Below are 16,705 nucleotides of genomic sequence, written 5' to 3'. Positions count from 1 at the left end.
ATGTTTTTATTGATTTTTTTAGAGAGAGATAGAAACATTGATGTGAGAAACATCTATTGGCTGCCTCCTGCACGCCCCCTACTGGGGATCTAGCTGAAACCCAGGCACGTGCCCTGGATGGGAATCGAACTGGGACCTCAGTCCATGGGATAACGCTCAATCCACTGAGCCACACCAGCTGGGCTCATTTTTGTACATTTATTTGTGAAAAACCTATTCTTTAGAGATGGCTTAAATAATTAAATATTGTGATTTCAAGAGTTTAATTTTCACTAACTTTGTCCTATTTCCTCAGATCATGCTGATTTTCCCCAGTTCAATAATGTGCTGTACATGTACTTTTCAGGATCAGCCCGTCCTAACCTAGCCCTCTTTATGTCCCCATAGCAATTTTTTCCCGCCTGTGGTTCCTACCTTGTCTCTCCTGTTCTGAGTATGGGTGTGGAAGGCTTTTCTCTTCCTAACTGTAGCCTTCCTATAGGACAGTTTGTGGGAGTATCTTTGTATCCTTTTAAGCCTTGTACAAACTAGATTCTTCACATATATTTGTAATTATCCATTCAAATTGAAAAGCAAAAATATAATGTCTAACTTAAAATATTTGGAAAATACATTGCTTCTGACACAAGCATGTTAGACAACCTCCTACTACACAAATCTCAGTGATCCCTTTTCTCATGTCCTAGTTAAAAACAGTTGCTTCGGTTACTCTGGCCGGTTGGGGTTGGTCAACTTGTTTCTAAGCTGCTAGCAAATTCAGAAAATGTATTCTATTTCTCAAAAGAACTAGAAGGTTACTTCTGTGTTCTGTCCCCTCCCTTTCACAATTTACTCCCTCAGGAACTATAATCACCTGATAAATTATATCAGTGCCTCTTTATTACTTAAAAGCAGCCTAGGCTTGCCCTGGCCGATTTAGCTCAGCGGTTAAGAGACTGGGCCCACGGACCAATGGGTCACGGGTTCGATTTCAGTCAAGGGCACGTACCTCGGTTGCAGTTTGTCCCTGGCCCTGGTTGGGTTATGCAGGAAGCAACCGGTCGATGTGTCTCTTTCACCTCAATGTTTCTCTCTTCCTTCCTCCCACTCTATCTGATGATAAATGGAAAAATATTCTCAGGTAAGGATTTTTTAAAAAGCAGCGTAGTCTTCAGGAAACATCTTTAGGAATACATAATGTTCCTTGGTCTTTATCAACATAATTCTATAATTTCTGTCATCCAAAAGAGACCTCTACGGATAGGCTGCAGGGGTCTGTAACTCTTACCATGTTCTCAGGGAGGTCTCTGGCTCAGTAACCATTGATCTGGATCACCTGCCAGGCTTTATTTTCACCTCTAAAGGCTTTGCTTAAAATACCAAATAGCATAGAAGAATTTTCTCTCCAACTCCATCACAAACCTCTACAATTTTTTCAAAACCTAGACAGGTAGTTTTCTGTTTGGCTTCTAGGAAATGACTTTGGCAAAATAAAATTTGGTTGGACTTTGTGGAGGGCGGCCGAGCCAAGGTCTCTTGTTGCTCCTGTAGCGTTTGCAAAGCTCACCCAGGAGCTTTCTGCCCAAGGCCTCTTGTTGATCCTGTGTGCTGGCAAGGCCCACACAGAAGCATCCTACCCAAGGTCTCTTGTTGTTCCTGTGTGCTGGCAAGGCCCACACAGAAGCATCCTACCCAAGGTCTCTTATTGTTCCTGTGTGCTGGCAAGGCCCACGCAGGAGCATCCTACCCAAGGTCTCTTATTGTTCCTGTGTGCTGGCAAGGCCCACGCAGGAGCATCCTACCCAAGGTCTCTTATTGTTCCTGTGTGCTGGCAAGGCCCACGCAGGAGCATCCTACCCAAGGTCTCTTGTTGTTCCTGTGTGCTGGCAAGGCCCATGCAGGAGCCTTCAGAGCCGCGGGCAAAAATGTATCGACAATCTCGACCTTGAGCTCAGAGGCTGATGGAAACTGGTGTTTGAAGATAATAAAGCTTTTTATTCCCCCCACCCCCCTTGTTATTGCTATATAATTAACATGCTGAGCTAGCTCAGGGTCACTGTTTCTCCAGTGTCCCTGGAGAACAGTGTCCCACCTGGCCCCAGCTTTTCTCTCTATTATATCTGTGTCTTTCTTAGTCTCCCACCACTCCTTCTCAGGTCTGTTTCAACTAGCCACACAGGTCGTGGCAAAGTGGCACTCATACAGGGACCTGAGCACAGGGGAACTTGAAGCCCAGGCGAAGAGACTTTGCTCCGCGAGTACGCACTGTTGAGAAACGAAAGTAAGGTAGGGGAGTACGATTGATAGCCAGGTGTAAAATGTGCGGAATTCTATGTCGCAAGAAAAAAATCTGTGTGTCCATGTTAAGGGCTACGAGTAAGGCTCGAGGATGCTCAATAAACAAAATATCAACTCCTCGAGTTTTTAGAGTATGTGAATGAAACTTGCCCTTGGTTTCCTGATGAGGGGACAGTCAGTTTGGAAACCTGGGGAAAGGTAGGGAAGGGTCTGTGAGGCAGATACACAACAAAAGGCCCGAACAAGGTTCCGGTGCGAACATTTACTCTGGTCCCTAATTAGAGATTGCCGTGATCCTGCGCAGGAGGCTATTAAGGCAGGGAGACAAGGTATAGTGAAAGACTTGAGAAAGGCTATAAGTCCTTAAAGACGCCCCCACCACCTTCTGCTCCACCTATAGCTGTGAGGGGTTGATTCCCCTGATGAGACTTTACCCCTGAGTGTGAGAGAGAACGAGAAAGAGAGGTGGAGCGAGATTGGTGGCACTACGCCGAGGAAGATTCAGATGAGGAGTTTAACGTTACCCAAAGTTTTGCAGAATTGGCTCTTACCTCTTGATCATCTCAAGGGGATTCAGGGGCTCTGCCCAAAGACCCTCTAGTACCCCTGTGCTCTCTCCCTTACAGATGGGACTAAGAGAGGCAAGACGGGCTGGTGAGGATATCACTGTGTTTTCATTATTCCCAGTGAAAGTGGCCTGACCCGAACAATCCAGGTCATGCATTAAAAATGCATGAGCCCATCCCATTTAAGACGTTAAAAGATTTCAAGTATTCTTGTACCAGGTATGGGCCCACAGCTCCTTTTGTGCTCCGTTTATTAGAGAATGTTGCTAGTGATGCCTCAGCCCTGGGTGATTGGCAAACATTAGGGAAAGCTTGCCTTACACCTGGGGACTATCCGATGCGGAAGACCAGCTGGATGAAGATTAGTGGTGAGCAGGCCACGTGGAATCAGCAGCATGGAGTGCCCATCTCTGGAAATGCTCACGGGTACAGGGCAGTATCAGGCTCTTCATGATCAGCTGGGGTTTGCTCTCCAGGCATATCAGCAGATTAATATTTGTGCTATGATGGCCTGGAAAGAGCTCCCAACCAAAGGGGAAAATTTGCTATATCTTACATCCATCAGACAAGGACCTGAAGAGCCATATCAAGATTTTGTAGCTCGGTTGCTATAGGCAGTTGGTGGAGTAATAAGTAATTCAGAGGCCAGCACATTAATAGTTAAACAGCTTGCCTGTGAGAATGCTAATAAGCCCTGCAGGGAGGCCCTACGCCCTTACTCCCTTACTGTAAAAAAGCTAATAGATCAGGAGGAAACTGGAAAGGATGTTATACTTGTGGAAAGCCAGGTCATTTTGCTAGGGAGTGTAAGCAGCGCGCCTGCGCCGACAACCAGTCAGGGAATCCTGCCAAGCAGCCAGGACTATGTCCTCGTTGCCGCAGGGACGTCACTGGGCCAGTGATTGCCGTTCTCGAGCTGCTGTCAATGGACAACCACTTGAACCCCAGCAGGGAAACAGTAAGCGAGGCCAGCCCCAGGCCCGTCAAACAGTGGGGGCAACGTCTGTCACCTCTGCTCAGGTGTTCTAACCAGGGTGGAGTTCAGGACTACAATCCGGGATCTCTACCGCGCCACCTCAGGGAGTGCCCCACCGCCCCGTGCGTATTAACAGCAGAGATGGGGCTGCAAGCTAGTCCAACAGGGATCTATGGGCCACTACCTAATGAAACAGTGGGGTTAATCTTGGGAAGGAGTAGTCTCACTATGAAAGGATTCCAAGTGTTGCCTGGAGTTACTGATTCTGATTATTTTGGGGAAATAAAGGTTATGGCCCAAACCACTAATACCATTGTACAAGTTTTACCTGAAACTAGGATAGCACAAATTGTAACTTTGCTGCATCAGGCGGCTGGGAAAGTGCTATCAAAAGAACCACGGGGAGGAGGAGGATTCGGCTCCACAGCTAGAGCCTGTTGGGCATAGTTAATCACCCAAGGTCCCCGGAAATGGAACTCAGTTTGAATGGAAGGAAGTTTAGAGGTATTTTAGATACAAGGGCAGGTGTTTCGGTGATTGTCTCAAGGCACTGGCCTGCCACATGGCTCCTATATGTTTCCGTGGAAGGAGTAAGACAGGTTTTTAGGCCCCAACAAAGTGCACAGCTTATTAAATAAGATTCTGAGGGCAACACCAGGTTTTTTTAAACCCTATGTTTTAGATCATTTTCCTGTTAATCTATGGGGAGGGGATATTATGGAAGAGATGGGGGTACTGTTAATAAGTCCTAAATCTGTAGTCACAGCACAAATGCTTGGACAAGGATACAACCCAAAAAGGGGGCTGGGGAAATACCAGCGAGGGAGAATTTCTCCTGTTCCTGTTCCACTCAGAAAGGCTGACAAGGTCTGGGATTTCACGGGCCTTCGCCTTTTCCATAGGGGCCTTGGTCATCTCTTCAGCCCGAAAGACCACTGCCAAAATTACTTGACTATCAGATAAGGCAGTATGGGTTGATCAGTCCCCTAACAGGAGAAGTTGCAGGCAACGCAATTGTTGGTACAGGAACAATTGGAGGCAGGTCATGTTGAGCCAACTAACAGCCCTTGGAATACTTCCATTTTTGTTGTAAAAAAGAAATCAGGCCCTGGCCAGTTTGGCTCAGCGGTTAGAGCGTCGGCCTGCGGTCCGGAGAGACCCGGGTTCGGTTCCCGCTAAGGGCGCGTACTTCGGTTGCAAGTTTGTCCCCGGCCCTGGTTGGTCGTGCGGGTGGCGGCCACTCGATGTGTCTCTTCACGTCGATGTTTCTCTCTCTCTCTCCCTTTCTCTCTCTCCCTCCCACTCTATCTGTACAAAAAATGGAAAAATATCCTCGGGTGAGGATAAAAAAAAAAAAAAGAAAAAAAAATCAAATCAGGAAAATGGAGGTTACTACAGGATCCAAGAGGAGTATTACCAAACTATGGAGATCATGGGCCTGCTACAGCCTGGGCTGCCATCACCTACATGCAGTGATTCCTCTAGAATTTGAATTATCTTAGATTTAAAAGACTGGGTTTTTTTAACCATATCCTTGCATGCTGAGGATTGTAAAAGATTTGCATTCAGTGCACCTACTGTAAATTTTAGGGAGCCAATGAAAAGATACTGCTGGAAAGTTTTGTCTCAAGGGATGGCCAATGGTCCTACACTATGTCAAGCCTCTGTGGCTTCTGCCTTACAGGAAATCCGTGATCATTATCCAAAAGCTTATATAATTCATTATATGGATGATATCTTAGTGGCTCACCAAGACATGAACATGCTACTTTCCCTTTTTGCTGACTTGCAGACAGCTCTGGAGAAGGCTGGACTTTGTATAGCCCCTGAAAAGGTTCAGCATTCTTCTCCCTTCCAATTTTTAGGTAGCATAATTGAGGGATGGGCTGTTCAACCTCTACATCTGCAGGTGAGAACAGATTCTTTAACCACCTTAAATGACTTCCAAAAGCTGCTGGGTGACATCAGTTGGATTCCACCAACTTTAAAATTAACACCTACTGACATGAGGCCTTTGTTCCATATTTTGTGGAGTGATTTGTCTCCCTCATCCCCTCGGCAGTTAACACCTAAAGCAATAGAGGCCTTGCATAAGGTATAATCTGCAATTCAAAATGCCCAACTGACAAGAGTAAATCAGCAGCTGCCAGTGAGTGTTAATATTTCCTACCAGCCATGCCCCCACTGGAGTTGTGTGGCAAGAAGGAGGGGTTATTGAATGGATCCATCTTGCTCATGCACCTGCTAAGGTGCTTACACCCTTTCATGATTTGGAAGCACAGTTGATTGCCAAGGCAAGACACCGATTAGCTCAATTAATTAATCAGGAACCGGCTGAGATTGTAGTTCCATTTACCAATTCTCAACAAAATTGGCTTTGGCAATTCTCAAATAATTGGCAAATTGCACTACTGTATTTCCTGGCAAAGTTGATAGCCATTAACTAGGGGACAAGATTTTACAGTTTATATCTACCACTGCATTCATTTTCCCTAAGGTAATACAATCTCAACCTATTCCCCAGGCTTTTACAGTTTTCACTGATGGGTCTAGCTCAGGACAGGCTGGCTATTACTGCAACAGGAGCTCTAAGGTATTTCAGACCAAGCACTCATCAGCCCAAAGAGTGGAGATCCAAGCTTTAACAGTAGCCCTTGAGGCTTTTGAAGATGAACCTTTATATATAGTGATAGCAGTTATGTGGTAGGAATGACTAAGGTCATCGAGACCACCACAGTTGGACATACTAGTAGTGAAGAGTTATATCATCTATTTACTAAACTAAGGGAGGTCATCTGGTCACGAAAATACCCATACTAGATCAGCCATATTCGTGCCCACTCTGGATTCCTGGGACCTTTAGTTGAAGGGAATGATGCTCTTGACCGCTTGCTGGTGCATGCTACAATTTCCACTCCTCTAGCCTTAACCCAACATTCTCATTCTTTGCACCATCAGAATGCAGCAGCACTGCATAAAGAATTTAAAATCTCTAGAGAGCAGGCTAGGCAAATGGTAAAACAATGCCCAGCATGGGTCATTCATCTACCAGTACAGTCATCTGGAGTTAACTCTTGAGGATTGAAATCAAATCCAATTTGGCAAATGGATGTGACTCACGTTCCTGAATTTGGGAAACAGTGCTGGGTGCACGTATCTGTTGATACTTTCTTGTTTCATTTTTGCAACAGGTGAGACTGGGGAGAATGTTAAGCATGTTATTTATTTTTTTCCTTTATTGATTTTAGAGAGAGAGGAAGTGAGAGGGAGAGAGAGAGAAACATTGATGAGAGAGAACATTGACTGGCCACTTCCTGCATGCCCCCCACTGGGGATCGGGCCCACAGCCTGGGCATGTGTTCTGTCTGGGAATCGAACCAGCAACTTCTCAATGCATGGATCAATGCTCAAGCAATGAGCCACACTGGCCAGACTAAGCATGTTATTAACCATTGTCTGGCCACTTTTGCTTGGCTGGAGAAACCCCAGGAAATAAAAACTGACAATGGGCCAGCTTACACCAGTTCTACCTTCCAAAAATTTTGCTTGCAATATAAAATTTGACGTAAAACAGGAATTCCTTATAACCCTCAGGGACAAGCAATAGAAGAAAGAGCAAATGAAACTTTAAAGCTACAATTACAAAAAAAGGGGGGAGATATAGGATACGCTCTTACTCCCCAGAATCAACTGAACCATACCTTATATACTTTAAATTTGTTAAATTATGATGCCAATGGCCTTACTGCTGCTGAGTGCCATCAGACAACCCAGCCACAGGCTTCAGCAGGGCTTGCCTGCTGGAAAAACCTGCAGACAGGTCAATGGAAGGGGCCAGATCCAATGATGATATGGAGAAGAGGCCACGTTTGTATTTTTCCAGAAGGTGCTGATCAACCTATTTGGGTGCCTGCCCTTTAAACCTGAGAATAAAACATCATATGGAGGCACCAACATTGTTAATATTATGGATCCAGGGAATATGAAGAAATATATTCAGACCGTGACTAAACTAGGATTTCCCTATAACACCCTGGGTTATACCTTATCAGCATCCTTCGCTGGGTTGTACCTTATCAGCATCCTTCACATATTGCCCTAACAGCACTACCCTTCAATTTAGGGGTTTTCCCCAATGACAGGATTATGCATATCCTATCCCTGTTAGCATCAATATCACGGGAACAGGATTTCAGATGTTAGAATAATGGTTTCATAGATTAGACCCTAAACACCCTAATCATGATCTCATGTCCCCTGGGGGCTTTGTAAGTAACATCCTTACCACCCCTAAGGGTCAAATGCAGAAGGATCTCTGGCAATTAGCTGCTGCACTGGATTTTATGAGTTATTCTGATTCTTCTTTGGCAAACATTGCATTGGCCTGTCACCCCACTAATCCTTGTTTTGGGTTGCAGGCTTGTGTGCAAGGCCCTCGTGTGATTGTGGCAGGCTCTGTAAATATTACTAAGCTTCCCACGAACTATTCTGTCTCATGCCCTGAGTGTACATTAACTGTAACAAGAGATAATAAGATGATATTTTAATTCTGTATCAGCCCTCTTTTGTTATGATCCCTACCAACATATCAGGAGACTGGTATCAAGAAACTGGGCTGCAAGCTTTGATAGAAATTAAGAACCAATTGACTCATCATAAAAGAGCTTTAGGATTGATTATTTTTGGCATTATTACTATTGTTGGTCTTATTGCTTCTACTGTAACTGCTTCATTAGTCCTGGCTCAAAGTATACATAATGCTCAATTTGTGAATGATTTAGCTCAAAATACCTCTGCTGCTTTACACAATCAAGAAAATATTAACACCAAATTAGAAGCAAAATTGAATGCTTTGGAAGCTGCAGTTATTAAGCTAGGAAATCAAATTGAGAACATTAAAGCTCGTCAAAAATTGCTTTGCCATGTTGCTTACAGTTTTATCTGTTACTTCAGTCCCATACAATAAAACCCAGTGGAACTGGGACAAAGTTAACATCTCCAGGGAATATGGACTCATAATATGTCTTGATTTTCAGCAACTGCATAGATATATACAGGATATTCAAAATAGCCATGATGATATTATCAATCCAACACAATTGGCTAAAGAAATTTCAGATGAGCTTAAGGGTTTCAACCCTTTCAATCTTCTTAAACATACTGCATGGTACTTGCTTGGATTTGTTATTGCTCTAATAATACAGTTGTCTCCTGTCAGTCAGCTGTCAGATCTTCTGAACCCAGCTCTTCTGAACATCCAAGTAGATGTTCACCGCATACATTTAAAGACAGAAAAGGGGAAGATTTAAAGACAAAAAGGGGGAAGATTTAAAAACAAAAAAGGGGGAGGTGTGGAGGGTGGCTGAGTCAAGGTCTCTTGTTGCTCCTGTGGTGTTTGCAAACCTCACCCAGGAGCATTCTGTGCCACGGACAAGACCCTGTGGTGTTTGCAAAGCTCACCCAGGAACAAGGCCCTGTGGTGTTTGCAAAGCTCACCCAGGAGCTTTCTGCCCAAGGCCTCTTGTTGTTCCTGTGTGCTGGCAAGGCCCACGCAGAAGCATCCTACCCAAGGTCTCTTATTGTTCCTGTGTGCTGGCAAGGCCCACGCAGGAGCCTTCAGAGCTGTGGGCAAGAATGTATGGACAGTCTAGACCTTGAGCTCAGAGGTCGGTGAAAACACCTGGTGTTTGAAGATAATACGCCCCCCCCCTTCATTGTTGCTATATAATAAACAGGATCACTGTTTCTCCATCAGAGAGCAGTGTCCCACCTGGCCCCAGCTTTATTCTCTATAATGTCTCTGTGTCTTTCTTAATCTCCAGTCGCCCCTCCTCAGGTCTGGTTCAACTAGCCGCACTGGTTGTGGCAGGACTTAGATTCAAGATCCTCATCATAGTATTGTTTATAACAAAACAAAAAAACCCTGACATATCCAAAATATCCTATAACACAAAAATGAAACATTATACAACTAATGAATTTTTAATCGCAATCATGAAAGAAATATATTAAATGATGTTTGAAGTGGACAAAGTCTCCTACAAAGTAGTATATAAAGCATAATCTTGTAATTCCAATTTGAAAAACATACTTTCACATATAGTGGTTGAGAATGAAGGCGAAGTTAAAGTCTCTGCCTCAGTTTCTTGTATTAGGAGGCTAAGTGTCTTCTGTAGTTACTAAGAATGAGTTGATTCAAGCAAAATAATACTTGATATGTAAACACATGATATTTGTTGGCTGTTACATACTCACCACTAAATAATGGATTACAGGTGATTTTTGTTTGCTGCTTTATACTTTTTTGTATTCTACATTTTCTTTGGTGAACATGTTTTACTATGACCAGAAAATAATTATTTTAATGCTCATTTTGTTTATTATAGAAACTGCTCTAGCAAAACTAAAGAAGTCAACACCAATAAACCATAATACTAACTTTTAGTAAACTTTATTATAAAGAACAAAAAAGAAACACACCATTATTTTATAATGATTTTTCTCACCCACAAGAACGTAGGTGGCAACCAGTGACTTTTTTATAAAACTATTTTGTTTAAGACTCTAATGAGACAATAGATGTCTTCTAAAGATTTAGTGGGGGGAGGTTCACCTGAAAAAAATTTTCCCCAGGAAATCCACAGTCTCTTGGCTTAAATGACCCATAAACAAATCCACATAGATCAACTTTCTGCCAACCTGGAGAAGATTTGTTTTCTTTGATCTGCTGTCATGTGTTCACAAGCTTCTAAAATATTTGCTAAAATTAAGGTCTGCTGAATGGTTTTTGCCTTCACCCATATTCTTCCATTCATTCCAAATACTATCTCCAGTGGGTAGAGTTTTCCCACTTCCTGTAGGATTTCACAGTCTGGAGCTAGCAGCCTGGTGAGGAAGAGGAAAGGAAATGAAATTTTAATGAAGTGGTAGTGTGTGACCTGACTTTTTTTTAGGAGACTCCTTTTCTAGGCAGTTCTCCATAGTTATTAAGGCCCCAACAACAACATTCCAAGAAAAAGCACATTAACATTTGCTGCCCATTTTCTTCTTGGAAGCTTTACACTTACCAGCGTATCAGAGTCACAGTGGTGGGCTATCCTCAAAGAAATCAAACTCTCTATGTCATCAACTTTACCAAAAATGTATAAAGTTCTTCCCCTACACTGTCAGAGCATCTTAATTCTAAGTTTTAAAATCATAGCTTTTTTTTTTTTATCTACAGTGCTAAAAGAATACCTTAAACGTACCTTCACGACCATGTAGGTTATCTCCTGGTACTAAATTCACTACTTGGAAAGAAGTGTGAAGTATTTCAAACCACAAGGGTGCTGCTTGGTTAATAACATGCTGCTCTAATAACCTGAACTAATTCTACAAATCTGCAGAATAAGTAGCAAAGAGTCATGCAAGATACCTTTGAACTTCAAGATCCAGAAGTAAAACCCTTTTATAGAGCACAGCTTTGGGTAGGTAAAGGTCTAAACACCTAACAAAGAGAATATGCCTCTGAGAACTATTTATTTTTATTTTTATTGATTTTTGGAAAGAGAGGGGAGAGAAACATTGATGTGAAAGAGAAGCATCGATCGGTTGCCCCCTGCTAATGCCGCGATCAGCCATCAAACCCGCAATCCTGGGTATGTGCCCTGACCAGGAATCAAACCCGCCACTTTCTGGTGTATGGAACAATGTGCCAATCAACTAAGCCACCTGGCCAGGGCTGGAAACTATTAAATCTACCAGGACAGAGAGCAGGAGCCTTCTGTGAATGTCTGCATAAGCTTTAGGATCATATCAGCCTAGCTGGACTGCTCCATTAGAGAAATTTAGTGATTTTGTACAACTGTAATTTGAATCTGTGTTAAAGTGACTTAAGGGGAAAGGCTAGTTTTTGTGTGTTTTAAATTTTTTTTTAATCCTCACCTGAGAATATGTTTTTATTGATTTTTAGAGAGAAAGGAAGGGAGGGGAAAGAGAAACACTGATGTGAGAAAGAAACATCAATCAGTTGCTTCCCATATGCACCTCAATGGGGGATCGAACCTACAACCCTAGGTATGTGTCAACCAGGAATCAAATCCACAACCTTTTGGTGTACGGGAAGACATATAACTAACTGAGCCGTCCGGCCAGGGTGGAAAGGCCGGTTTTTACATTTAGACTGACTGTATCAGCTATAAGGAACAGTAGACCTGAGAGAGAACAGTAGACCCAGACTCCAGATCCACACAGAAACCAGAATTCAATGTATTCACATTAAGAGACGATGAGACTAAATGCATGAGTTTACAACTATGCTTAAATGGATACTGATTTTTTAACTCAGGAAACTGAGATGTTGTTACGAAGAACCCAAATCCCAAAGATTGATCAGCTTTCCAAGAAGGTATAATTATAAAAGACCAGCAAGCCAGAAAGTATTAGGACTTACTTTCTAATTAAGCCCAAAGTCACTTTAAAAAGCAGACCATCCTGTCCAATCACACCCATTCCATTGGCTCGTCCACAGCTGTCAATACAAACCATCTCTGGTTCCATATCTTTATTAGCAACCACAAATTGTCCATAAATGAGATCTCCAACCTACAATGATAATTAAAAAACAGTTCATTGTCTATGAGCAAACCATTCTATAGGTGCTATTATTTGTTCTTTCCCATAGGCAGCAATGCCAGCCACCTATAGTTCTGTGGCTATGGGACTGACTACACTCCAGGATTCTCAGTCACTCTGGCATTGGATCTTAAGAGACAGCAACGTTAAAACATATACCCTCCTCCTTTACCCACCAGGAAATCTGCAGACTGGGAACTACCTCAAAGCCAGAAAATAAATACCCTCTAGGGTTACACTGTCCAATATGGTAGCCGTTTACCCACATGTAGTTATTTAAACTCACTTAGAAAAAAAAATCCTCACCCAAAGATATTTTGCCATTTATATTCAGATAGAGTGGGGCAGATGGGGACAGGGGGTGGATATCATTGTGAGAAAGAAATGATTGGTTGCATGACCTGGGCCAGGAACCAAACCACAACGTAGGTACGTGCCCTTGACCAAAATCAAACCGGTGACTCTTTGGCCCATGGGCCGATGCTCTTAACTGCTGAGCCAAACCAGCCAAGGCTATTTAAACTCACTTGTATTTATTTTTTAAATATGTTTTTATTGATTTTTTTAGAGAGAGGAAGGGAGAGATAGAAACATCAATGTGAGAGAAACATCAATGGGCTGCCTCCTGCATGCCTTCTACTGGGGATAAAGTCTGTAACCCAGGCATGTGCCCTGACAGGGAATTGAACCTCTCAGTCCATGGGACAATGCTCAATCCACAAAGCCATACCAGCAGGGCTAAACTCACTTTCAAACTAATTAAAATTCGATATTTAACATTTAGTTCCTCAGTTGCATTAGCCACATTTCAAGTGTTCAATAGGCACATGGACCTAGTGGCTACCATAGTAATCATTATGGATGTAAAACATTAGTGTCTTCACAGAAAGTTCTATTAGATAGCACTGCTCTAGGGACCTACAGAAGACAGATGGATAGAAGAAACTTCTGGCATGCACGTTATTCAAATCAAAATGGAAAAATAGTAATTCACTGACACTTCTCCATGCAAGATTTACTTAAAAACTTCACAGAATTGAACTTCAAAATGAAACTAAAAAAATTGAGAATGAACTTTTTCTGTTAAGTACCTGTTAAGTTGGTGACTATAGGCACAAGAAAGAAACAAAACATTCTCCGCCTTTCAGAAGCATTTGGTCTTTGAGGACAGTGGGGGATGTACAGATAAACAACTTCCTTCCTTCAAGGCCAAATTTAGTTACTAGAGCAGTTATAAGAAAAAGTGACTGCCCTGGCCGGTTTGGCTCAGCGGTTAGAGCGTCCGCCTGCGGTCCGGAGAGACCCGGGTTCGGTTCCCGCTAAGGGCATGTACCTCGGTTGCGGTTTGTCCCCGGCCCTGGTTGGTCGTGCGGGTGGCAGCCACTCGATGTGTCCCTTTCACATCGATGTTTCCCTCTCTCTCTCTTCCTCTCTCTCCCTCCTACTCTGTCTGTACAAAAAATGGAAAAATGTCCTCGGATGAGGATTAAAAAAAAAAAAAAAAAAGTGACTGAAGATTAGGGGTGGTTTTATAGAAATGGTGGTATTTGGCCTGAGTCTTTTTTTTTTAATTTTTAGAGAGAGAGAATGGGAGGAGAGAGAGACAAATATCGATGAGAGAGGACATTGATTGGCCACCTCCTGCATGCCCCCTACTGGGGATTGGGCCCACAACCTGGGCATGTGCCCTTACTGGAAATCGAACCTGCAATCTCTTGGTGCATGGGTCGATGCTCAACCACTCAGCCACACCGGCCAGGCTGGCCTGAGTCTTGAAAGATATGTGGGGGAGGAGGAAGGTCAAAGGCAGGGAAAAAGAGAGAACTGTCTGTAATACTTTCAACAATTAAAAAAAAGATGAGTATGTGTTCCATAGGCTGAAAAAGGGAGAGACCAATCCAGACAGAGGAACAGCATGAGCAAACAACAAGAGTAGGGCATTATGAGTTCAGTAGTGCTGTTAAATAGTTTGGTGTGGTTCAAGCCCAGCTGTGTGGAAATATAATTATGGATGAGGGAAGACTTTAGGAATATAATGACAAAGAAACCTGTAAGCTTTGAAGAAAGGGGAATGTGTGAGGCTGTCAGGTCTCAAAAGCCTAGATGGAGGGGCAAAGTGTACAGGCAGGGATGTTAATGAGCAGGTAATCGACCAACTCCAGTCAAGGGTATCTAAGTTCTGAACCTGCAAAATGGAGATGCAGGATAGACTTAAAGATAGAATCAAATAGGATCAATAAGATTAGCCAACAAAAGACATGAAAGGTGAGTGATAGGGGGCAAAGAAACCACCAAATTCCTGGCTTGGATGGGCAGGAAGATTGTGGCTATGCTACCTGAAAAGCCCAAATAGAAAACTTGAGGAAACAAGACTACTCTTCTGTCAGCTCTAAAAAGGGATTGTTGGGAAACAGTAATGTAACTGAACTTGTGAGATGCCAGTTCCAGGACCTACAATCAGGATAGATGGATGGCTGATATGGCAATTTGCACCACTTATCCCTCCTTCCTCCCTGAGCTTACTTCCTTGTCGAGTGGAAGTGGACAAAACAGATAACAGTAGAGAAAACAGATAAAACTTTCAACTCAGTAGTGATGAAACCACCCCCAATACAGCAAATGTAACCTAAGTATGTGACTCTGGTCACAGAGCTGAACAAAAGAAACTCCTGCTACCTGGAGTGATCACACAAATGTTCAGAGATCACCCTATAGAACTGGGATAATAGTCATGCTTTATAGACAATTCAGGTAGCCTTCAGAATATTTGGACGCTTTTCCCATCATTACCTGCACATTTGGTCTGTTTCTTTTAGTTGCACCTTCAAATGCCAAGTAAGACAAAGAAGCTGGTTCACTCCCTCCAACATCAACTTTGAATATATCTCCAGATTTTGCTGTCACTATGCCAATCACATGGTCTCCTTTCACTGGGACATACTACAAAAGAAAGCAGAATGAGAACAAACATAAATGACGATCATTTCCAAGATAACTTGGAAGATATCTTCAGCAAATCCTTAGTGGTTACTTTATTATGTTTGTCATTGGGAATACTTAGAAAATATTTTGAAATCTAAGTTTATAAATTAATACAAATCTTACAACAAACATGGTCATATGCCACTTCCAGTAGAAGAAAATCAATCACATCATATAATTCTCAGGTTTACAGCTTCTAGTAGTCTGTTAATTTGCACAGGTAGCCCATAACTTTTCAGTATCCTTATCAGGAAGTCCCTACCTTCTGTTTGCACATAAGTCCAGTGGCACAGGGGGCCCTCACAACCAAGGTAGGCCATTTCATTATTAGACAATTTTTCCTATATTACAGTTCTTAAGTATTTTAAGAGAAATTTAACTTTCTGTGACATCCACTCACTGAGCCTGGTTCTGCCCTTTTGAACCCCTAAAGATAAGCCTGGTTGTGCCTGATCTTTGGGATTTTGAAGACAATTAACCATGTCTCACAGTCCTTAGTCCCTTATATGCCAAGATTTCCACACTCCCTTCTCTCCTGGTCTCCCTGGACCAAGTTCCAGGTTGTCATACTCCCTCTAAAGACGCAGAAGTGGGCACAGACATGGTGGCTCTAGGCTAGCCTCACCAGAGGAGGGCTCCAGAGCCCCTCCTGGTCTCTTTCAAGAAATCTTCCCAAAGCGGGGATACCACCCCCACCGCCGTACCACCCCTCCGCAGTCCCAACTCACCCGTTTCTGCTGCGAGTCCACCCAGTACACGCCGCCGCCGCCGCCGGGCTCCTTGTGACGGAGGCGGCCGCACTTGGTGACCAGCAGGCGGTCGCCACAACGCCGCAAACCCGGGCCGCACACAACGCGCACCCGGGAGCGCGCCCCGGGGTTTAGGAGCAGCGGCCGCTCCCCTGCACCTCCCAGGCCCTCAGCATCCTGCTCCGGCAGCAGCAGCTCCTCACCCGGGAGCACCACCTGATCTAGCACAGTGCGCGCCGCCCGCGCCTTGCCAGGCGCAAGCGACTGGGCTGCGACAGCCGCCGCCTGAGCCATCCCGGGCAGCACCGTTTCCGGCTTCCGCTTCTAGCGCGGCGCCCAATCGCCAGCCCGCCCGAGGCTTTCGGTTTTCGGCAGTAGCGGTCTGTTGGACTTGAGCCTCCGTCGATGAAGCCTGATCCCTGTGGGCCGGAGGGTCCCCACAAGGTGGCTGAGATCGTGTCTCTAGCCAGCTGCCGTCCTTCCGCAGGTCGGTACGAGAAGCACTCACCTTGCAGAGCCTCTGCTTCCGGTGTCTCGGGTCG

At 43.8% G+C, this 16,705-nt stretch overlaps 1 protein-coding gene across 2 annotated transcripts; it reads right to left on the bottom strand.

The window, feature by feature from the left end:
* Positions 1–10,302: 10,302 nt before the first annotated feature.
* EXOSC3 (exosome component 3) lies at positions 10,303–16,686 on the bottom strand. Of its 2 annotated transcripts, XM_036261306.1 has the most exons (4): positions 16,143–16,686; positions 15,223–15,372; positions 12,251–12,402; positions 10,303–10,704 (listed from the first exon to the last, which is right to left on the bottom strand). In XM_036261306.1, the coding sequence occupies exons 1-4, from the start codon at positions 16,455–16,457 to the stop codon at positions 10,503–10,505; spliced, it is 819 nt and encodes a 272-aa protein (XP_036117199.1). In that variant the 5' UTR covers positions 16,458–16,686; the 3' UTR covers positions 10,303–10,502. The 2 variants fall into 2 exon arrangements, with proteins under 2 accessions (XP_036117199.1, XP_036117200.1); XM_036261307.1 differs by lacking the exon at positions 12,251–12,402 and having other exon boundaries at positions 10,559–10,704.
* Positions 16,687–16,705: the final 19 nt, after the last annotated feature.

The sequence above is a fragment of the Molossus molossus genome, unplaced genomic scaffold (genome assembly GCF_014108415.1).
Source record: "Molossus molossus isolate mMolMol1 unplaced genomic scaffold, mMolMol1.p scaffold_m16_p_14, whole genome shotgun sequence".
NCBI classification, from domain to species: domain Eukaryota; kingdom Metazoa; phylum Chordata; class Mammalia; order Chiroptera; family Molossidae; genus Molossus; species Molossus molossus.
Note: the sequence above shows the minus strand (reverse complement) of the source record. Positions and strands in the feature narration are given on the sequence as shown.